Source organism: Cnephaeus nilssonii (assembly GCF_951640355.1).
Source record: "Cnephaeus nilssonii genome assembly, chromosome: 4".
Classification (NCBI taxonomy): Eukaryota; Metazoa; Chordata; class Mammalia; order Chiroptera; family Vespertilionidae; genus Cnephaeus; species Cnephaeus nilssonii.
In genome coordinates, this window is record NC_137075.1 from 26148745 (window position 1) to 26172762 (window position 24018).

The 24018-nt window shown below is 40.7% G+C and overlaps 1 protein-coding gene across 2 annotated transcripts in view; it reads right to left on the bottom strand.

Annotated features, from left to right (window-relative positions):
* The window catches only part of G2E3 (G2/M-phase specific E3 ubiquitin protein ligase), a 76800-nt gene extending 53277 nt beyond the window's left edge, over positions 1 to 23523 (bottom strand). Inside the window, exons 1-3 of one of the 2 annotated variants that reach the window (XM_079769402.1) lie at positions 23442 to 23522; positions 14765 to 14866; positions 6535 to 6575 (exon numbers count right to left, since the gene is read on the bottom strand). In XM_079769402.1, coding sequence (XP_079625528.1) covers positions 6535 to 6575; positions 14765 to 14781 — 58 coding nt within the window. In that variant the 5' untranslated portion in view covers positions 14782 to 14866; positions 23442 to 23522. Of the gene's footprint in view, positions 1 to 6534; positions 6576 to 14764; positions 14867 to 23441 lie in introns of both variants that reach the window. The other variant, XM_079769403.1, reaches the window with a different exon arrangement.
* Positions 23524 to 24018: the final 495 nt, after the last annotated feature.

The following is a 24018-nucleotide window of genomic DNA, read 5'->3' on the forward strand; positions in this document are numbered from 1 at the left end:
GTAGAGGCTCCCTAAGGAATGGGCTCAGATGCTTGCCTTTGTTTTGCCTACATCAGAACTTTCTCAGGGCTGGAGTCTGACCATTATCAAAAGCATTTAGACAAATATAATAGCTACAGCAGCTTGAAACAAAGGATAACTGACAGGACAAGCAGGTGACAGACTAAAAAGCCTAGGAAAGAAGAGGCTGGAAATGGGGGATTCATCCTACCTAATAAAAGAGTAATACGCAAATTAACCATCACTCCGCTACACCCACAAGCCACGCCCACCAGCCAATCAGTGTGAGTATGCAAATTAACCCCAACCAAGATGGCTGTCGCCACAGAGAACAGGAGGGAGGCTTGGGTTTCCCAGGCAATAGAGGAAGCCAAGCTTTCCACACACCCTGGCAGGCCCAGGCCTCCACTCAAGAATACAAAGTTTCAATTTTAGAAGATAAATCCCAAGAAAAATGGCGGCAGCCACGGAGCTGGAGAGAGCAGGCTAGGGTTGCCCCTGGCGACCAAAGAAGCCAAGCTTCAACCTGCCCTGGCCGGCCCAGGCCTTCGCTTAAGGCTACAAAGTTTCAATTATAGAAGGTAAACAAATCCAAAACAGAAATGGTGGCAGCCACGGAGCGAGCAGAAGGCTTGGCTTTGCTCCAGGCTACAAAGTTTCAATTGTAGAAGATAAATATATCCCAGATACCAGGGCCTCCGCTTGGGTCGCCGGGGGGCATGGCCAGCCTGCAAACCACCACAGGCCCCTCGCTCAGGCCACCCCACACCCCAAGGGAATCCCCACCCTGATCCGGGACACCCTTCAGGGCAAACCAGCTGGCCCCCACCCATGCACCAGGCCTCTATCCTATCTAATAAAAGAGTAATATGCAGCAGAAACCGGTTTGGCTCAGTGGATAGAGTGTCGGTCTGCGGACTGAAAGGTCCCAGGTTCGATTCCGGTCAAGGGCGTGTACATTGGTTGCGGGCACATCCCTGGTGGGGGTGTGCAGGAGGCAGCTGGTCGATGTTTCTCTCTCATCGATGTTTCTAGCTCTCTATCCCTCTCCCTTCCTCTCTGTGGAAAATCAATAAAATATATTTTTAAAAAAAGAGTAATATGCAGATTGACTATCACTCCAACACACAAGATCAAGATAGCTGCCCCCATGTGGTCAAAGATCCTGCCCCTATGTGGACACAAGATGGCCACCACAAGAAGGCCAGCAGGGGAGGGCATTTGGGAGGGACCAGGCCTGCAAGGGAGGGCAGTTGGAGGCCATCAAGCCTGCAGGGGAGGGCAGTTAGGGGTGACCAGGTCAGCAGAGGAGGGAAGTTAGGGGCAAACAGGCTGTCAGGGGAGCAGTTAGAGATCAATCAGGCTGGCAGGGCAGTGGTTAGGGGGTGATCAGGCTCGCAGGCAAAAGTGGTTAGGGGCAATCAGGAAGGCAGGCAAGTGAGCAGTTGGGAGCCAGCAGTCCTGGATTGTGAGAGGGATCCCAGATTGGAGAGGGTGCAGGCTGGGCTTAGGGACACCACCCCCCCCCGTGCACGAATTTCGTGCACCGGGCCTCTAGTAGGGAAATAATGGCTTTGAAAAGTTCCCACATATAGTGAGGGAATCTAGGACACACACATGCTCAGGGCTGGGTGCATACTCAGGAAAAAGCCAGAAACTAAGCTTCCACCTCTGCCTGGTCAGGAGGCTCATAAAAGCCTCTATAAAATCAAATTTAATTTTAACCTTGAGGAGGAGGAGGAGGAGGAGGAGGAGGAGGAGGAGGAGGAGGAGGAGGAGATGATGAGGAAGAGGCAAAGAGGAAGAGGCAAAGAGGAAGAGGAAGAGGAAGAGGAAGAGGAAGAAGAAGAAGAAGAAGAAGAAGAAGAAGAAGAAGAAGAAGAAGAAGAAGAAGAAGGAGAAGAAGAAGAAGAAAGAGTAAAGTAAGCCCAAAACTAGCAGAAGGGAAGAAATAATAAACATTAGAGCAGAGATAAATGAAAGAGAAAGAAAACAATAGAATCAATAAAAGCAAAGTTGCTTCTTTGAAAAGGTCAACAGAACTTTAGACTGACTCAGAATAAAAGAGAGAAACCTTTAGATTGACCTAGAAACAAAAGAAAGAAGACTCAAAACTTATGACAAAGATACAAAAATCAAAACAGTGTGGTATTGGCATAAGATAAATGGAAAGATATATAGACATATAGGTAAATGGAAAAGAAGAATCCAGAAACAAACCCATACATTTAAGATCAATTAATTTTGAACAAGGATGCTAAGACCATTCCATGGGAAAAGAAAAGTCTCTTCAACAAATGGTGATGGCAGGCCTTTGCCAGGTAGTTCACTTGGTTAGGGCGCTGTCTCAATACACCAAGGTTTCAGGTTTGATCTTTGATCAGAATATATACAAGAAGCAACCAATGAAACAATAAATGCATGGAGCAACAGAATGACGTCTTTCTCTCTCTAAATCAATCCAAAAAATATTTTAAATAGTGCCGGGACAACTGAACAGTCACATGCAAGATAATATAATCATACCCCTTCCTAACAACAATTAAATTAACTCAAAGCAGGTCTAAGACCTAATTGTAAGAGTCAAAACTACACAACTCTTAGAAGAAAATATAGGGGTAAATCTTCATAACCTTGAATTTGGCAATAGTTTCTTAAATATCACAAGATACTAAAAACAAAAGTAATCAAAGAAAAAATTGAAAAATTAAACTTCACCAAAGTTTAAAACATTTGTTCATCAAAGGACAATAACAAGAGAGTAAAAAGATAATGTACAGAATTAAGAGAATATATTTGGAAATCATATACCTGTTAAGGGGCTAGTGTCCAGAAGTATAAGAAAGAAAAATACAACCCAATTTTAAAACGGGGCAAAAGATCTGAATAGACATTTCTCCAAGGAAGATATATGGTCAGTAAGCATATTAAGAGATATCATTATTCATTAAGGAAATACAATCTAAACCACAATGAGATGCCACTCCACACCCAATAGGACGGTTATAATAAAAATGTAATAACACCCTAGCCCAGTGGTCAGCAAACTGCGGCTCGTGAGCCACATGCGGCTTGCAAGCCGCGGTTTGCTGCTCTGTTGACTAATGAGTTTGCCGACCACTGCCCTAGCCGTTTTGGCTCAGTGGATAGTATCGGCTTTCACACTAAAAGGTCCCAAGTTTGATTCTGGTTGCAGATTCAATCCCCAGCCCTGGTCAGGGTGCATGCCAGAGGCAATAAGTTGATGTGAGGTGTCTCTTTCACATGGATGTTTCCTTCTCTCTCTCTCTCCCCCTCCCACTCTCTCTAAAAAATCAATGGAAAAATATCCTTGGGTGAGGATTAACAACAACAAAAGTAATAACACTTACAGTAACAATCATATATATATAATCATTAATATAAAAGAGGAATATGCAAATTAGCCAGGACGCTGTAACGTCACAACCGAATAGCAGGGACCTGAGGCTGCATGGTGCTTGGCCAGGGTGAGGGACCTCGGGCCGCACCCCCCACCCCACGGGGCTTGATGGGGAACCTCAGGCTGTGCCCCCTGCCCAGTGGGGCTTGACGGGGGACCTCAGGCCATGGCCCCCACCTGGCGGAGCTTGACAGGGGACCTCAGGCCAAGCCCCCTCCTGGCGAGGCTTGATGGAGGACCTGAGACTACACTCCCCACCCGGAGCCAGACCAGGGGAACCTGAGGCTGCGCCCCCCGCCTGGAGGGGGTTGACAGGGGTGGGGCCGGCTGGGTCTGGGTCTCCTGTGTTTTCAAAGCTCGTGCAGGTGGTGGGTGGGGACTTGACTCTAGGTCCTGCGGCCTGCCCCGGACTCTGACAGGAGGGAGATTTTCATAAACATTTTACTAATTTTCTTTCATCTCTGATACTTCTATTATAGAGAAAGGGCAAATAGCAATATTAAAATATTTCCTCTAATTAATTCCCCTTTAATGTGCATGAATTTCGTGCACCGGGCCACTAGTTAAAAGATAATAACAAATGTCTGGAAGGCTGTGAAGAAACAGGAACCCTCATGTACTGCTAGTGTATATGCAAAATGGAGTGTAACATGAGCACGTAATAAATTTTTATTGTGTTAAACTATTAAGACTTTAGGGATTACCTATAACAGTAGCAGCTAGTATTATTTACCTTAACTCAGGGGTGGGGAACCTTTTTTCGGCCAAGGTTGATTTGGATATTTATAACATCATTCCCAGGCCATGCAAAATTAGCCTGCTATATTTGGTTAAAGATTTAATTAACTCATCCCTAATATCTTGGCAGGGTCAGACCAAATGATTTCGCAGGCCTTATAGGGACTATGGGCTGGACGTTTCCTATCCCTGCCTTAACTAATCAACAATGAATGTTATATGTTAAAAAGGTACTCTATATTTGTTATCTAGGCTAGTCACAAAATAGATTCCAATATAATAGTGTGAAATATCCCCACTATATTTACCTTCCTCACTCCAGTTTAATGAGATAAGCCATACCTAAAAGCCCCTTTCTCCAATCTTTTAACCTTTTGCACTCGGATGTCGAGATTAAAATTACTCTTTGAATGTATCAATAATTTGAAATATAAAAAAATCCAAATAAGTAAGTTTGTATGAAAAGAAACTCCAGTTTTTTATTCTACTGCCGCGCTTTGTAAAATCTGGGGTATTAAAAAAATTAAATCCCAAGTAGAATAAAGGAATCAAGAAAAAAGCAAGCGAGTGCAAAGGGTTAAGAGTCTAGCTTTCCTGCCTTCCCTCATATAAAGTAACTGATCATATTAACTCCAGCAAATTGCCATTTGTTTATTGGACATTTTATAACAGCAGCTCCCACCTTAACGTCTTCATCCCTAGTGCCTACACTTTTACTGTAAGTGGGCATGCAGCTATCAAGAGAAAGAGAAACACAAGGAATTAGCTTACACTACAAAAGAGGAATCCTTATGATGTATGCTTGGATGGAGCTGCATCTGCTATATACTGTGAGCCTGCGGCTTTCCATTTGTTCCCCTCCTCCCTCTCCCCAGTATGAAGACCCTGAACACAGGACAGGCTAGGTTTCAGGCATGCATTTTATAAGATTACTTTTGTTTTTATTTGTACTTGTTGTTTTTTTAATTTTAATGTTTAAAATTCAGTAAAATTGTTCTGACTTCATTATATGTAAGATCATCTTCTACTATAGCAAAGGATATTATTTCATAATAATGAAATAAACACATTCATATATATACATATATAAAATTGAGTCAATCTTAGCAAAAAGATTAATAACAGAATAGGTAGTATTTACATCTGGCAAATATATCAAGGTACTCTATGAATACTAAGTTTCAGAACTATTAGCATAGTTGATAGAAGTCTGTAGGTAAAATCAGGAAAGCCGAGGGAGGTTTAAGAACACAATTTCCTTATCCAATATGATGTGGAGTCAATAGATACTCGCTATAAAGGATAGGCAAGCCATAGAGTTCTAAGTGTAATATGTTAAATTGAAAGGGAATTAAAAAAATAAATCTATAGCCTGGCCAGTGTGGTTCAGTGGTTGAGTGCCGACCTATGAACCAGGAGGTCAGAGTTTGATTCCAGGTCAGGCACAAGCCTGGGTTGTGGGCTTGATCCCCAGTAGGGGTCATGCAGGAGGCAGATAGTCAATGATTCTCTCATCACTGATGTTTCTGTCTCTCTCTCTCCCTTTCCCGTCCTCTCTGAAATCAATAAAAATATATTTTAAAAAATAAATCTATAAAAGGGTAGATGAGAGGAGGAGAGATAGTAGAAAAGTATAAAGTAACAGTTTAAATTTCTCATTTTCCATGGTAACAAGTCAATAAATACTGTTTAAATTCAATATATAAATGAAGAAAAAACAACTAAAAGCAAAGGTCTGTATCTATTTGAGAAGACTGTTGTGACCATTCAAAGTTAACTTTTCCTTTTGTAAGGGAAATGTGAAAAAATTTTATTTATTAAATAAATAATACTATTTTATGAAGATACAAACAATACCTGATAAATACATATAAAAAATACAAATAAAATATAGCAAATTTTCTTCTTATAGCAGATTTCTGTTGAATACACACACAATGTTATACTTTAATACATGAATATATGAAGCAAGCATGAATCGGGCAATTCATTTCTTTCTCTTTTCATTTTAATTTCTTTATTGATTGAGGTATTACATATTTGTCCTCATCCCCCAATTAACTTCCAACCCCCGCCCCCCACTCATGCCCTCACCCCGCTGTTGTCTGTGTCCACTGGTTAGGCTTATATGCATGCATAAAGTCCTTTGGTTGATCTCTCCCCCTTACACCCACCCTCCCCTTCCTTCCCTCTGAGGTTTGACAGTCTGATCAATGCTTCCCTGTCTCTGAATCTGCTTTTGTTTATCAGTTTATGTTGTTCACGGGCAATTCATTTCTATTGTTTGAGTAGCATTTTGAAGAGATTTATTATAAAAAAGCATGAGTAAAATATTTTAAGTTATATTTGAAAATATTTTAAATATTGTTACTTACCGAGAGTCTGTGAGTCACTTGGTTTATTTTCATTCATTTTACTAGGAAAAATAAGAACATATAATACAGCCATCTTAATTTTAAGTTTCAAATTATTCATTTTGAATTTAATCAATGCATAATTACAAGTAAGTCGCATATTATTTCATATTCTAATACATGACTTCCTCACCTTTTATACAACTAAGACCGATAGTTCTGGACAAAGGTGGTGGACATTGTTAAAACTGGAGGGAATGTTTTTTAGTTATCAAAAGATTAAGATAACTACTTGTATTTAGAGGATAGGGGCCAGGATTTCAAGACATCCAGCAATGCACCCAACAGTCCTACACAACAAAGAACAGTCTAGACCAACGATTTTCAAGTTTTTTTCTTACTAAAATTCTGCAGCACACCAAAAAATAAAATATTGCCAATATGACAAAACACAGATATAATTTTGATTCATTCACACCAACAGCTATTGTTGTCTTGGCCCTTGTCATTTTTTATTTGACAATCTAAGGGAGAAGAGGTCAGTGCCCCTGACTAAATAGTCAGGTAGTGCATGTTTTAAAAATTCTTCGGCATACCAGTGTGCCACGGCATACTGACTGAAAAAAATCCTGGTCTAAACTTTTGAATTTCCAGATGGATATTCAGGATTCAGGTAGGTTAAAACAAAACAAAACAAAGAAACAAACCAAAAAAACTCCCAAACCTATCTATAATTACATTAACCCAGAACCTGATCCATTTTACATATAGACTTTTTCCCCCCTGCTACTTTAGGACAAAATGAGTCTTTTTTTATTTATAAATATCATTTATAAATATCATTTTTTCTTGCTATTTTAGGACAAAATGAATATTTCCAAACTACTACTCCTATGTAAAGTCAAGGAAATTTGTAAGTTATTTTTGTTCATAACTTTACCAAGATTTGTTTATTGTTTAGGAAAAAAATCACATCAGCAATAACAATGCTATTCATATTTGAGTAGCCTGAAAAACAATCCTTTATCCAGCTATATTTGTGGCTGTTATATTTGTAGGGATTCTATATAGAGCTGCAAGCATATTACTCCGTCACATTCTAATTCTAGTACAGTGCTCAACCATTTACATACCCTTCGGTGAGAAGCCCTGTGGTTCTTCTGGTCTGTAATCTCTTTCATTGCAATGATTAAAAAAAAGCCAAACCTAACTATCACACATCATTGGTGGTTTTATTTACGACAGAAAGGTAAGCAAATGTCATAAAAAAAAAAAAAAACACTCTAGTGAATCTGGATAAAATATATATAAAGTTCCTTATACTATTATTTTAACTTTTCTCTGTTTAAAATTATATCAAAAATAAAAGTTAACCCCAAATTGGATGTTCTAAAGGCATTATATAACTCATACTTTGACCAATTCAATTAGCCTTCTTTCTATTCCCTAGCATCTGGTTAATGACTGCTTTATTTCAAACAACCATCTCCAAAACAAAGCTTCAGAAAAAAAATAAGGATTATTCACACATTTTAGTTGGATTTTTATCATTTGTTTTCCTTCCAGTACATGAATTTTAAGATGTCCTAAGTAGCAGGGGAGAAACAATGTTATATAAGTATATCCTATATAATAAAAGACCTAATATACTAATTAGACCGAACACCAGAATGACCGTCTGGACGACCTTCCGGACAAAGCCGAAGCGGGGGCTGCAAGGGCCAGCCGAGGCTGTGAGAGGCTGCGAGGAGCTGCGAGGGCCGGCAGAGGCTCTCAATAACAGCTCAAGTCTTAACAACAACTTAACATTATTAACAATTTAACGAAGCAATCTAGAAAGCCAACTGTCTAGAGGTATTGAGTCTTCCACTGCTTACCCCAACTTGGCCTGTTAGTGATATTCAGTTGATTCTCCTCCCTTCAACAGGTGGAGCCTGATTTCTCTTTCCTTGTGCTTAGCAACTTCCACCCAAAAGCCTGGCAGAAATGACAATGTGTGACTATGTCATAAGAGGCATTGTGACTTTCCTATCATGGGTCACCAGCATTGGAGGAAGCTACAGTAGTTGCCATGTCATAAAGGACTCTCAAGATGCTCTTTAAAGAGGTCCACTTGGCAAAGAAGTGAGGCATTTACTCAAAGCCTTATAAGGGAGTCATTTTGAAAGTGAATCATTCAGCCCCAGTCAAGCCTTCATAGGACTGCACACTGGCTGACAGTCTGGGAGCAACTTCCTAGGAGACCCTAAGCCAGAATTACACTGCTAAGCTGCTTTCAAAATTTTGACCCAGCCCTAACCGGTTTGGCTCAGTGGATAGAGCGTCGGCCTGCGGACTCAAGGGTCCCAGGTTTGATTCCGGTCAAGGACATGTACCTTGGTTGCAGGCACATACCCACTAGGGGGTGTGCAGGAGGCAGCTGATCGATGTTTCTCTCTCATCGATGTTTCTAACTCTCTATCCCTCTCTCTTCCTCTCTGTAAAAAATCAATAAAATATATTTAAAAAAAAGAAAAAAAATGTTTGACCCAAAGAAATGGTAAAAATAATATTGTTTCAAGTCACAAAGTTTTGGGGTGATTTGTTACACAGCAATAACTAACTAATGCAATAAAGTAAGCCAAATTCCCTTTCATGGCAGCTGGGTATTCAGTTTTTTTGGTGGGATATTTAGGGTTTTCAATATATAAGATTATGCCACCTGCAAACAGACAATTTTACTAATTTCTTTTGGATTTGGATATGTTTTATGCTTTTCTTGCCTGACTCCTCTACTAGGATTTCTAGTACTGTGTTGAATAGGAGTGGTGAGAGTGCACATTCGTCTTCTTCCTGATTTTACAGGAAAAGCTTTCAACCTTTCACCATTGAGTATGCCAGCTTGCATGTATAGATGGCCTTTGTTATGTTGAAGCACGTTCCTTCTATACCTAATTTGTTGAGAATTTTTATCATGAAAGAATGTTTTTTGTTAAATGCTTTTTCTATTGAGATGACTTTGATTTTTATTTCACATTCTATTAATGTGATGTATCACATTTACTGATTTGCATATGTTGAACCATCCTTGCATCTAGGGATGAATCCTACTTGATCATAACGTATGATCCTTTTAATGTGCTGTTGAATTTGGTTTGTTAGTATTTTATTGAGAAATTTTATATCCATACTCATCAGGAATATTGGCCTATAGCTTTACTGTAGTGTCCTTATCTGGCTTTGATATCAGGGAGTTGAACGCACACTTTAGAAAAGAAAAAGAAATTCAACATGGCCAACAAGAAAATGAAAGAAGGGATGCTGAAAAATTCACAAACCGACAATCTCCAAACGAAGGTGAGTCCAGGCCTAGAAGACTTCACTGATGAATTCTATCAAGTATTTAGGAACTGGCATCAATGTTTTCCAAACTGATCCAAAATATAGAAGAAGAGGAAACACTTAAGTCAATCTATAAAGCCAGCATTTATCTTCATACCAAAGCTAAAGGCATTACAGAAAAGCTACAGACCAGTACCCCTTATGAATATAGATGCAAAAATCATCAACAAAATACCTGCAAACTGAATCTTTGTTAAGTGAACTACACACCAGGACAAAGTGGGGTTTATCACAGGAATACTTGGGTGGTTCAACATATGAAGCAAGTCAAATAATGTAATACATCACATTAACAATAAAAACAAAACATGACATGTTCATCTTGATTGATGTAGAAAAAAAACAGACAAAATCCAACACTCTTTCATGATAAAAAACTCAACTCTCTAGGAATAGAAGGGATCTTCCTCAGCATGACAAAAGGGCATCACAGCTAATATACTTCAGTGGTGGACTGAAAGCTTTCCACATAAAATCTGAAGCAAAACAACCAGGCCTACTCTCACCACTTCTATTCAACACTGTAGAAGTTCTAGCTAGAACAATTAGGCAAGAAGGAAATTAAAGGCATTCAAATTGAAAGCAATATAGCACTATTTGCAGATCACATGATATTATGTGGAAAACATCCCAATGAATTAGCAAAAACACCCCACAAAAACAAAGATTCTGAGATGTCAGCAGCATGGCAGCATGAGAAGACCTCCAGGTCTTTACCCTTGAAGTTGGATAGCTATAATTCAATAAAGGATTTCCTGCTCAACACACAAACACGTCTGAGAGATACGCGCATTGAGACATCTGAAGGTGGGAATGAACAGGGCAACAGGATGGGGAAAGGACAGAGACAAGAGCCATAGATGCATTCCAGAGTTCTCTGCTGTCCCAGAAGATGCAATAGCAGCGAACAGTAGGACTGCAACCCCCACTGGGTAAACCAGATGGGCAGAGACAGCCTGGGCAGTTGGCACACATTGAGGCTGAGCCCAGGGTCAAGGGCAGAGAAGTAGTGCAAAGGGTGGCAGCATTCTACAACCTGTCATTACTGGTCAAAGAAATCTGCAGTCCTAGGAACTATCCATCATATTTTCCTATGGCTCTCCAGTGAAATCCTCACTTGAAAGACTGTAAAAAGGCAGAAAAAACTTTCCAGCGTAAGCAGTCTGTTCTCATTGCAGCTAAACCCACTAGAAAGAACATAGCTGCAGATATGCAATACCTCCCCCCCACACACATACCTTCCCCAACCCATTGAGGTAGAGCATGGTAGAAGCAGCTGGGTCAACTCAGAGTGGCTCTGCAGGTGCTTGTGGCTACAGGAAGGCAGCACAGGGAACACACAGGTCCCGTAACCCCTAGCCTGCCACTTCCCACCATGGAGGTGGTACTCCGAGACTGAGGAGATCAAGTCGTAAAGAGGACATCCACCTTCTTGAGATTTTTCCTTTTCTTTCTGAACTCCCTCTTACCTTGGATTGATGGATTAATCTCTGTCTGGACATTTGTGGAAATGAAATACACACACACACACACACACACACACACACACACACACTTTTAATCCTCACCTGAGGATATATTTTATTGATTTTTAGAGAGGAAGGAGGGAGTGGGAGGGGAAGGAAGGGAGAGAAAGAGAAATATTGATACGAGAGAAATATCAATTGGTTGCCTCCAGTACACACCCTGACCGGGGATCAAACCTGCAACCTAGTCATGTGCCCTGACCGGAAATCAAACCCTCAAAATTTTGTTGCAAAGGATGACACTCCAACCGAGCCACCCAGCCAGGTCACGAAATATTTTAAGTATTTGACTCTCACTCTTTAGCTGGTTAATAACTAGAGGTCTTTCTTTTGTTTTCCAGTAGATGGTGTTGAAGCGCAAGTTTTTCTTTTCTGTTACCTACACCACAGAGGTTTCCAGGGATTTCTATAGGGTAGAAGATATTTGTAAACAATACCTCCAAGGAGCCAATATCCAAAATACAGTATAAAGAACTCATACAGCCGAAACCGGTTTGGCTCAGTGGATAGAGCGTCCACCTGCGGACTGAAGGGTCCCAGGTTCGATTCCGGTCACGTGCCTTGGTTGCGGGCACATCCCCAGTGGGGGGCGTGCGGGAGGCAGCTGATCAATGTTTCTCTCTCGTTGATGTTTCTGACTCTTTATCTCTCTCCCTTCCTCTCTGTAAAAAAATCAATAAAATATATTTTTAAAAAAAGAACTCATACAGCCCTAATCGGTTTGGCTCAGTGGATAGAGCGTCGGCCTGCGGACTGAAGGGTCCCAGGTTCAATTCCGGTCAAGGGCATGTACCTTGGTTGCAGGCACATCCCCAGTAGGGGGTGTGCAGGAGGCAGCTGATCAATGTTTCTCTCTCATCTATGTTTCTAACTCTATTCCTCTCCCTTCCTCTCTGTAAAAAATCAATAAAAATATATATTTTTTTAAAAAGAACTCATACAGCCTTGGCTGGGTAGCTCAGTTGGTTGGTGCATCATCCCGTTCACCAAAACTTTGAGGGTTTGATTCCTGGTCAGGGCACATACCTAGGTTGCAGGTTCCATCCACGGTCTGGTGCATTCGAGATATTGATGTATTGCTCTTATGTCTCACTCTCTAAAAATCCATAAAGTAACTTTAAAAAATAAATTAAAAGGAAAAGCCGCATGTAAGGAGCGTGTAAGTCACCACTCCATCCTAACAACAAAAGCTGAAAAGATTGAATAATGAGTAACACTTTTTGGATCTGTCCGAGAGGGTTGGATCCAGGATATACCACTGTCCCCAAGACTGAAGATACAGGTGAATACTGGGAGTCACAGCTTACCTGAACAGAGATTTACTAGCTCTAACTGTTGTGGAATCCAGTGCAAAGGTAGGAAAACCTGAACTGTAATTGACTAATTGCTGGAAGCTCAGTGCATACAACTTTGATATTTAAAAATTCTAGAGGGACCCAGTCATGGGGCCTTCTCACAATATTGTGAGATTTATCATCAGGAATTTGACAAGGATCCACAGTAAATATTACAGAAAAATCTCCTTGTACTTTCGGCAGGGAGGGGGGAAAAGGTTGTCATTTTGAAAGACACTAAAGCACTCTGTCCTGGTCTCAGGAAAACTAATTAAGCAGAGCCTAAACTGCTCAGGTATTGTCAGAGCCTAAATGATCTGGGGTCAAGGAAATACTCAACCCCAACCCATTCTAGCCATCCTGACCCACACAATGGGGGAGAAAAAGACTGAGAAATACTTGTAAAGTTCATAGTCCAGGAGCATAGGCTGGTGAAAAGACTGAGTGAGACCTATTCATAGGACTATAGAACATTTCCTCTTCCCCCATACCTTACCACCACATTACTAACAGCCTATTTATTTACAACAATTCCTTTTACCCTGTACATCATGTTGGCTATCAAGAAAAACTTGCTGTGCATATCAAATGGCAAATAGTACAACCTAAAAAGACAGAGCAAGCATCAGACATCGCATCGCAGAGACGCTGGAATTTTAACATATTAAGGGTTCTAATGGATAAAGTAGACATACACAACAACAGATGGGCAACGTAAGCAGAGTTGGAAATCCTACAAAAGCACCAAAAGTAAATGCTAAAGAGATCAAAAACACTGTAACAGAAATGAAGAATGCATTTGATGGGATTATCTGTAGCCTGAACAAAGAATTGCTGAGTTTGAAGATATAACAGAAACTTTAAAAAACTAAAAAGAAAAGAGAACAAAGACTGAAAAAAAAAAAATTAGAACAGAATACCCAAGCACTGTGGGAAAACTCCAGAAGGTATAATATACACATTTCAGGAATGCCAGAAGGAAAAGAGAGAAAGGAACAGAAGAAATATTTGAAACAGTAATAAGTTAATGTCAGAAACTAAACCACATACCCAGGAAGTTCAGAACAGCAAGTAGGATAAATGCCCCCAAACTACACCAAGGCCTATCACTCAAACTATGGAAAAATCAAATATAATTTTAAAATGCTGAAAGAAGACAGAGGCGGGGGAAACACTTTACCTATAAAAAAACAAAGGTTGGAATTACAAACAACTTCTCCTCAGAAACCATGAAAGCAAAAAGAGAGTGGAGTAAAATATTTAGTGTTGAGGAAAAAAAGAAAACCAACTTAGAATTCTATATCTTGTGACATTATGCTTCAAAAGTAAAGGAGAATTATTTTCTTAGGAAAAAATTGAGGAAATTTGTTGCCAGTCAACCTGCCTTGTAAGAAATGTTAAAAGGAGTTCTTGCGAGAGAAATTCAGGTCTAGATAAAGAAAGAAAGATCAGCCCTAGCTGGAGTGGCTCAGTGAATAGAGCATGGGCCTGTGGATTGAAGGGTCCTGGGTTTGATTCTGGCCAAGGGCACTTACACGGTTGTAGGTTCCTTCCCGGCCTGGGCAAACCAATCGATGAGTTTCTCTCACATCTGTCTTTCCCTCTCTCTTCCACTCTCTCTAAAAATCAATGAAAAAATATCTTCATATGAGGATTAAAAATGAAATAAATAAAAAAATTTTAAAAGACCAACCCTGACCGGTTTGGCTCAGTGGGTAGAGCGTCGGCCTGGGGACTGAAGGGTCCCATGTTCGATTCCGGTCAAGAGCATTTACCTCAGCCGAAACCGGTTTGGCTCAGTGGATAGAGCGTCGGCCTGCGGACTCAAGGGTCCCAGGTTCGATTCCGGTCAAGGGCATGTACCTTGGTTGCGGGCACATCCCCAGTAGGGGGTGTGCAAGAGGCAGCTGATCGATGTTTCTCTCTCATCGATGTTTCTAACTCTCTATCCCTCTCTCTTCCTCTCTGTAAAAAATCAATAAAATATATTTTAAAAAAAAGAGCATTTACCTCGGTTGCGGGCACATCCCCAGTGAGGGGTATGCAGGAGGCAGCTGATCGATGTTTCTCTCTCTTCGATGTTTCTGACTCTCTATTCCTCTCCCTTCCTCTCTGTAAAAAAATCAATAAAATATATTTTAAAAAAAGAAAGACCATCAAATAAGGAAAAAGTAAAATAAAAACTTTTTTCTTGTTCCTAACTGATCTAACAAATAATTTGTTCAAAATAACAATAGCAACAATGTATTTGAATATTAGTTGTAAATGTATACTACAACTCTAGGGCAACCACTAACAGTTTTTAAAAATATATATAACTGATATACTAAAAAAAGAGAAAATAAAATCATATAAATTGCTCAATTAAAATCACAGAAGGCAGGTAAAAGCAGGAAGAGCAAAGCAACAAATAGAAAACAGTAATAAATATGATAGATATAATTCCAACTATATCCATAATCACTTTGATGCCAATGATCTAAATGTACCAATTAAAAGACTGATTTGTCAGAGTGGATTAAAAAAATCAGGCTTTACCTACAAAAACCCCACTTTAAATATATTTATATTTAAAAGTAAAAGGGTGGAGAAAAATATTCCCTGCCAACACTAACCAAAAGAAAGCAGAAGTTATATTAATTTCAGACAGAACAGACTTCAAAGAAAATTTATCCGAGATATATAAGGGCATACGTAATGATAAAGAGATCAATACTGCAAGAAAGTGTAAAAATACTTAACAAGTATGTGCCTAACAACGGAGTATTAACCTATGTGAGGCAAAACTAGAAGAATTGCAAAGATAAACAGATGAATTCACTACCATAGTTGGATACTTCAACCCTCTCCATCAGAAATGGATAGATCCAACAGGCAAAAAAGTCAATAAGGACATAATTAATTCATCATCAATCAACTGGACATAATGGACAACTTCATCCAACATTCTTCTTACGCTTAAATGCAATATTCACCAAGATAGACCACATTCTGGGCCATAAAACAGACCATAACAACTTTAACCATAACAACTTTAAAAAAATAGAAATTATACAAAGTTTGATCTCATACCACAATGGAATTAAACTAGAAATCAGTACTAGCCCACCAACTTACACCATACACAAAAATAAACTCAAAATGGATATAGGACTTAAACATAAGATGGGAAACCATAAAAATATTAGAGGAATCCACAGGCAGCAAAATCTCAGACATATGCCAAAAGAACTTCTTCACTGATACTGCTCCTAGGGCAATGGAAGCTAAAGAGAAAATAAACAAATGGGACTACATCAAAATAAACAGCTTCTGCACAGCAAAAGAAACCATCAACAAAACAACAAGAGCCGAAGCCGGTTTGGCTCAGTGGATAGAGCGTCGGCCTGTGGACTGAAAGGTCCCAGGTTCGATTCCGGTCAAGGGCATGTACCTTGGTTGCGGGCACATCCCCACTAGGGGGTGTGCAGGAGGCAGCTGATCGATGTTTCTAACTCTCTATCCCTCTCCCTTCTTCTCTGTAAAAAATCAATAAAATATATTTTAAAAAAACAACAAGAAAGCCCACTGCATGGGAGAACATATTTGCCAATGTTATTACCGATAAGGGTTTAATCTCCAACATTTACAGGGAACTCATACAACTTAACAAAAGAAAGATAAACCACCCAATCAAAAAATGGGCAAAGGACCTAAATAGATACTTTTCGAAAGAGACATAAGGAAGGCCAAGAGACATATGAAAAACATGCTCAAAGTCACTAGTCACCCGAGAGATGCAAATCAAAACAACAATGAGAAATACCATCTCACACCTGTCAGAATGGCTATCATCAACAAATCAACAAATGACAAGTGCTGGCGAGGATGCGGAGAAAATAAGGGGGAGAAATCAACCAAAGGACTTGTATGCATGCATATAAGCCTAACCAATGGACACAGACCCCTGGGGGGTGAGGGCATGAGTGCGGGGAGGGCAATGGGGGGATAAAGACACATATGTAATACCTTAATCAATAAAGAAAAAAACACATAAAAAACACTAGAAATCAGTAACATAAAGATAACCGAAAAATCCCAAAACACATGGAGATTAAACAACACACTTAAATAACACAAGGGTCAAAAAAGAAATCTCAAGAGAAAATGCGAAGTATTTGGAACTAAATGAAAACACAAAATATCAAACTCTGGGGGAGGCTGTGAAAGCAATGCTCAGAAGTAAATATATAGCACTGAATGCATATATTAAAAAAGATCCAACTATATTATATTCTGAAAAAGGCAAAACAATGAAGACAGTAAAAAGATCAGCGGTTGCATGGGAAGTGGGATGAATAGGTGGAGCACAGAAGAATTTTAGACCAGTGAAAATACTCTGTGTGATATCATAATGATGGATATGTCATTACATATTTTTACCCAAACCCAATGAATGTACAACACCCAAGAGTGAACAGCAATTTAAACTATGGTCTTTGAGTGATTATCATGTCAATACAGGTTCATCAATTTTAACAAATGTACCACTCTAGTGGGAGACGTTGACAATGAGAGAGTCTATGCATGTGTGGGGGCAGGGGGTACATGGGAAATCTCTATTATAATCCCCTCAATTTTTCTGTGAACCTAAAATTGCTCATTAAAAAGTCTTAAAAAAAGAAAATGTAATAAAGTTACTACAAGTTTATATTGAGTTACTTTACAACTAGTCCTCAGGAAACATGTTTCCCACTCTCTTCCTCTTAGTATTGGCTCCCTGTGCCTACTTTTAATGTTTCTTCTTGATTCCATTGTCATCTCAGCACATGAAAAGTTTTCTAGTTTGGCTCCCAATAGTTGTTTGGTATTCCAATTCCAAATTCAAGAGAAATATTGTTAATAGCCTAGCCCACATCAGATATTCAGCTCTGATTTAAATACCTGGTACCCCTTTGGCTGGAGACGGTATGTGGCATGGAAGCATCCTAGACTAAGTCCTCTACCCACTGGTCCTTAGAATGATGTCCCTACATTGTCTGACAGGTTTTTAAAAGAAAGGTTGAGGGCAAGGTCAGGTAACAATCTTAACTGTTCAAACAGAAAAAAAGAAAAAAAAAGAAAAAGGCAAATCTGTTTTCAATTCCTCAATATTTTCTTAACTTAGAATTGATGCAGAAATGAATTCATGTACAAATAAGATTAACTTTCTATTATGAAGTTAATTTTTAAATTACACTTAACTCATTCCTATAGTTAAAACAAAAGTGTACTAAATGGAAATTAAATACCAAAAGAAAAATTTTAAGTTACTAAATATGTTGGTGCATCAGTTTTTTTCATCTTAACATGGAGATAATAAAATGGCTATAAGGATTAATGTGAAAATATGTATAAAGCATTTAAGAGTTCTGTGAATGTTAGTAAATATTGCTCTTAATTTTTTCCCACTTGTAGGTCTTCTGAGCCAATGATTTCAGTACTTATTTTTCCATATTTGTCCAATTTACAAACCATATGATATGACTAAAACCTCTCTACTAAACTACACAAAATTCTATGCTTTCAGAATTAACAAGATACAATATGTTAGCACTCATTGAACATACAGTTTCAGAGAACAAGGACTCACTGTTCTGTATCAAGAATTTGCAGGTAAAAAGACAAAGAGGACAAGAGCCAGAATCTAGTGTTAAAATGTTTACAACTAAAATCCGTGGTGGAAGAAGCACTCTGCCTAGGGGAATCTAGGTAGGTATTTAAAACTCACTGGGTAAAATTCTAAGAAGAAATAAAAAAAGGTCAATGGCTAAGTATGCATAACAATGACAGAGAACAGATTTGAAGAACTGTAGTATGGATAAAACGTCACAGGTTGGAAAAGGTTGTGAAATATTATGAAGATGATGCTTGAAAACAGAGGTTGGAACCTGACTGAGAAGGGCTTTGTAAAAAACAGCTAAGAAATTTGAATTTTACATGGTAGGCAATGGGAAGCCATCAGAGATTTTTATGGAGCAACATTTGTAAGGACAGACTGCAGAAAGGGGCAAGGGCACCTACCTGGGTTGCAGGTTCAAGCCCTGCCCCAAAGGAGGCCTGTGCAGGAGGCAATCAATGAACGTGCCTCTCTCACATCCATGATTCTCTTTCTCATTCTCTCTCTCTCTCTCTCTCTCTCTCTCTCTCTCTCTGCCGCCCGCCCCCCGCCCCTCAGAAAGACAAGTACCACATGATTTCACTGATATGTGGAATCTAATGAACAAAATGAACTAACAAGCAAAAGAGAGACAGACCCACTGAAAGCAAGCTGACAGCTGGAAGTCGGGGGGAACTGGGGAGCTAGGTGGTGGTGGTGGTGGAGGGATTGAGAAAAAAGAAAAAAACTCATAGACAAACAACAGTGTAGTGATTGCTAAGGGGAGGTGGGGGAAGGGAAGGGGGTCTAGGGGGAATAAATGGTGATGGAGGGAGACCTGGTTTAGGTTGGTGAACACACAATACAGAGTACAGATGATGTGTTGTGGTACTGTGCACCTGAAACCTGTATACTAGGTGTATACTAGGTGTATACAGTTAGTAATATACAGTTAGTAGTATACTAGGTGTATACTAGGTGTATACAATTAGTAATGCGGATTTTTTTCAATAGATGGAGTTACACATATGTTGATATACGTGAGATTTGATATGTATGATATTTTGTTGTGTTGACAAACTTCAAAACTTCATATGTCAAATTTGCTTAAGTTAACATCATAGATATTTTTACGCTTAAAAATGTCGAATTTCGTGCCCAAAAAAGAGCATTTGTGGGAACTTATAATACATTATTTTATTTTGGGGAAAAGTGCTGCTGAATACTTGGGGAAGCTTATAGTGAACATGTTCCATCTCAAAATACTTGTGAACGCTGGTTTAAATGCTTTAAAAGTGATGATTTTGATGTGAAAGACAAAGACGTTCAGGTCAACCGAAAAAGTTTGAAGACCAATTACAAGCATTATTGGATGAAGATGCATGTCAAACTCAAAAAACAACTTGCAGAAAGATTAAACGTTGCTCAGCAAACAATTTCCGATCGTTGACAATCAATGGAAAAGATTTTAAAGGAAGGAAAGTGGGTGCCACATCAACCGAACGAAAGACAAATGGAAAACTGTAAAGTCATCAGTAATATGTTGCTTCAACCGCATGAAAGAAAGTCTTTTTTGCATCGAATTGTGACTGGTGATAAAAAGTGGATTTTGAGAATCCCAAATGCACAAAATCATGGGTTGATCCAGGTCAACCATCAACATCGACTGCAAGGCCAAATCGCTTTGGAAAGAAGACAATGCTCTGCGTTTGGTGGGATCAGGAAGGTGTGATGAATTATGAGCTTCTAAAACCAGGTGAAACTGTTAATACTGATAGCTACCGACAACAAATCATCAATTTGAACCACACTTTGATCGTGAAACGAACGGAAAGTTCCAGAAGACACGGCAAAGTAATTTTGCTTCATGATGATGCACCATCACACACTTCAAAACCAGTTAAAGACACGTTAAAAGATCTTGCCTGGGAAGTATTAACCCACCCGCTGTATTCACCAGACCTTGCTCCTTCAGATCACCACTTGTTCTGATCGCTGGCACACGCACTTTCTGAGCAGCACTTCAAAACATACGAAGAAGTGGAAAATTGGGTCTCTGAATGGTTTGCCTCAAAACAAGAAAAGTTCTATTGGGATGGTATCCACAAATTACCTAAAAGATGGGGAAATGTGTAGCTAGCGATGGACATTACTTTGAATAAAGCACTGTTGATGTTTCTCTTTAAATTACCATGTTTTCTTTTATTATAAAATCCGCATTATTAACTGGTACACCTGGTAATTGTTCACCAATGTCACCCAAATAAATTCAATAAAAAGGAAAAAAATAAAATAAAAAGGCATAAACTTTCTAATTAAATCTAGCTTCTGACACCAGTTCAAATATTTGATTATTTGTGTGAGAATAAATTACTGAGCCCCTTTTAGCTTCAGTTTTATCTGAAAATAATACATATAGCAGTGCTATCTGTGAAGACTGAGATAATGTATGTAATGTGGTTTGTACAATGCTTAGTAACTCAGTAAGAGATATATGTAACATTTACTATGTGCCACACACTGCTTTACAATGTGTATATGTATTAACTCATTTGATTCTCACAATACTCCTACAAGGCAGATATTGTTATACACAGCCGAGGGAATCGAAGCACAAAAAGGTTAAATGGCTTTCTTACAGTGACAAAGCTACCAAGTAGTAGAGATGGAACTAGCTCCAGTTCCATGCCCTTAATCAATATATTATAATCAATCCTCTAATAATCCTAATAAAGAGGGAATATGCTAATTGACTGTCACGCCCCCACAAGATGGCAGTGCCCAGTCCCCTCAGGCCCGCTCATCTAGCCTCAGTCCGAGTCCCCTCAGCCCCACAGGAGGGGGTGGGGGGCAGGCACCTCATCCAGCCGGAGTCCCCCAGTCCCCTCAGCCCTGCAGGGGAAGGCAGTTGGGGGCAATAGGGCAGGCAGGGGAGGGCAGTTGGGGATGATCATGCCGGCAGGGGAACAGTTAGGGGGCTTATCAGGCTGGCAGGCAGAGTGGTTAGGGGCAATCAGGCAGGCAAGTAGTTAGGAGCCAGCAGTCCCGGATTGTGAGAGGGATGTCCAACTGCAGGATCGGGTCTAAACCAGTAGTCCCACATCCCCCGAGGGGTCCCAGATTGGAGAGGGTGCTGGCTCTGCTGAATTTTGTGCACCGGGCCTCTAGTATATTATAAAGCCTATTTAGGAAAGATCATGTCAGAGTTTTTGAAATTCTGGCCAAATTCTCTCTAGTTAAATTCATAATTAATAAATACAGATTCCTCGACCTCATCCTCCAGACCTACTCTGAGATCTGAAGCCCAGTAATCAGCATTTACTAATCCTCATCAGAAGATATTTTTTCCATTGATCTTTTTTAGAGAGTGGAAGGGGGAGTAAGGAAGGGAGGGAGAGAGGGAGAGAGAGAAGCATCTCACATGACTGGTTGCCTCGCACCCACGCCCCATAGTGCTGGGGATGGAGCTTGTCCTTGACTGGAATCTGAACCCATGACCCTTCAGTCCCTGGGCTGACACTCTAACCACTGAGCAACTGACTAGTGCTGGAATCATTATTTAATAAATCCTCCAAGGTAATGTGTACGCAATAAAACTTGGAACTCGCTTATTTAGGGAGACAGGGCAAAAACTCAATGAAAAGAGTCCAGGTAAGGAAAAAAACAACAACATTAAAATGTAGACACTAATGTTTAAAAAAAATTACTATTTGCTGGTAGCTTACACAAAATGAGCAGAATAGCTCAAGGGAAAGTATAGTGAATGTCTTTGCTACAGTCTTACACAAAACGTTTAAATTTCAATGATCATAAATACTGAATATTTAAACCTATCTCTCTTCCCCCCCCCCCCCCCCCCCAGCTAATGATGAAACAAAAATTCATTAGCAGGGATGGGAGAGTGGGAATAGCCAGCACTAGATGAAGGAATGTCTATTCTGAATATTACTAAGTCCTACTTCGTAAGAGCTATTTATACGCTTATATAGTATGAAACCCTGGTGTTAAAAAAATCTTAAAAGGAACATAAAATATCTGTTCCTATAAGGCAAGACAAAATTAGTCTGAAAGTTTTCAATAAGGCAAGATATAAAATTTCTATACATGTAAAGCACTCATTGAGTGTCCGCTCGAGCTAAAGCACGCACAGCACTCACTTATACATTTAGGCTACACATTTAAACTATCCCACAAGGCAAGGCTTTGCTACGGGGTTAGGCAGAGTTTGATATTTTAGGTAGTTCGTCATTACAAAAAAACAAAACAAAAAAAAAACACACCAAAATAAAAACACAGCAAAACAAAACAAAGAAAACTCCATGCTGGAAATATGAGTAGAGTATTTCCGAAGCTGGCCCATGAATAAAGGGGGCTAGAGGCGTGTCTGTGGCACTACCTAAACCTTATCCCTATTGTTAGCAAACTAACACGACCCTTGTGGGTGATGCTATTGCTAGAGCCACTTTAAATGGGCAAGAGTCTCGGATTTTTGCGGTACAAGAAAAACGTCCAGCGTGAAAGAAAAACATCCGGGTTTTAAATACAAAGGCTGCTCAGATTTCAGTTTAAATCCCTACCGGGCATTCCCAAGCCTGTCACTTCCCCGCCGAGCAGAAGAATCGCCAGCTGCGGCGGCCATCCCCCTCGAGGAGAACCCGGAGCGGCGCCGAGCACCCCCCTCCATTCCAAACCTGTGCCAACCTTCCATCTTTAATAAAGGAGGATTCCTTCACCTGTGGCAACACCTTCGCCTCAGCTATAACCACTGCCGGGGCCTCGGCCTTCGAGCCGAAACGGGGGGAAATGCTAGGCAGCAAGGACCCGCATGTCCGAGATTAAACCAAAGTCAGAGGTGACACGAGGCTCGAGACCATCAGCATTGCCTCTCGTACGCGCCCACCGCCGGGAGCGCTGGGCCGGGAAAAGCTCCCCCTGCGCCCCGACTTCTCCAGGTCCCTACGGCCGGCCCCGCCACCCGAAAACCCACAGGCCGCCCGAGGCCGCCCGCTCCCCGGCGCCGCCCGCCGAGCCCTGGAACCCTGCGCTTCCTCCCGCTCCCCAGCCGCTCACCACGGCGCGGCCAGAAGTTCCAGAAGGGCCCGGCCACTTTTCAGTCCTCGCGCTGCAACAACAGCAACAACATCCCCAGCCAACGGCCTGCAAGATTCAAAATCTCCACTTCCGCCCGCAACCCGGAAGAGGCGCGCGGCCCCGCCCCTCGGGGGCGGAACCCGCGGCGGCGCGGGAGGTGGCGGCGGCGGCGGCGTGCCCAGCGCGCTGCCTTCCCGACTGTGTCCGCGTCGCTTCAGTTTCCTTCGTCCGGCTCCCGGTTTCGGTGCACCGCGAAGTCGGCGCAGGGCCGGGGTTTCTGCCCGGGGGCTCCCCAGAGGGCCCTGTTGTTTCTGAAGTTTCATTCCTTCGGGGAATGGAGAGAATAAAAGCAGTGACTTACCCTCACCCTCCGTAGACAGCAGTAACAGCAAGAAGGAAAAACAGCCGAAACCGGTTTGGCTCCGTGGATAGAGCGTCGTCGGCCTGCGGACTCAAGGGTCCCAGGTTCGATTCCGGTCAAGGGCATGTACCTTGGTTGCGGGCTCACCTGTGCAGGAGGCGGCTGATCGATGTTTCTCTCACATCGATGTTTCTG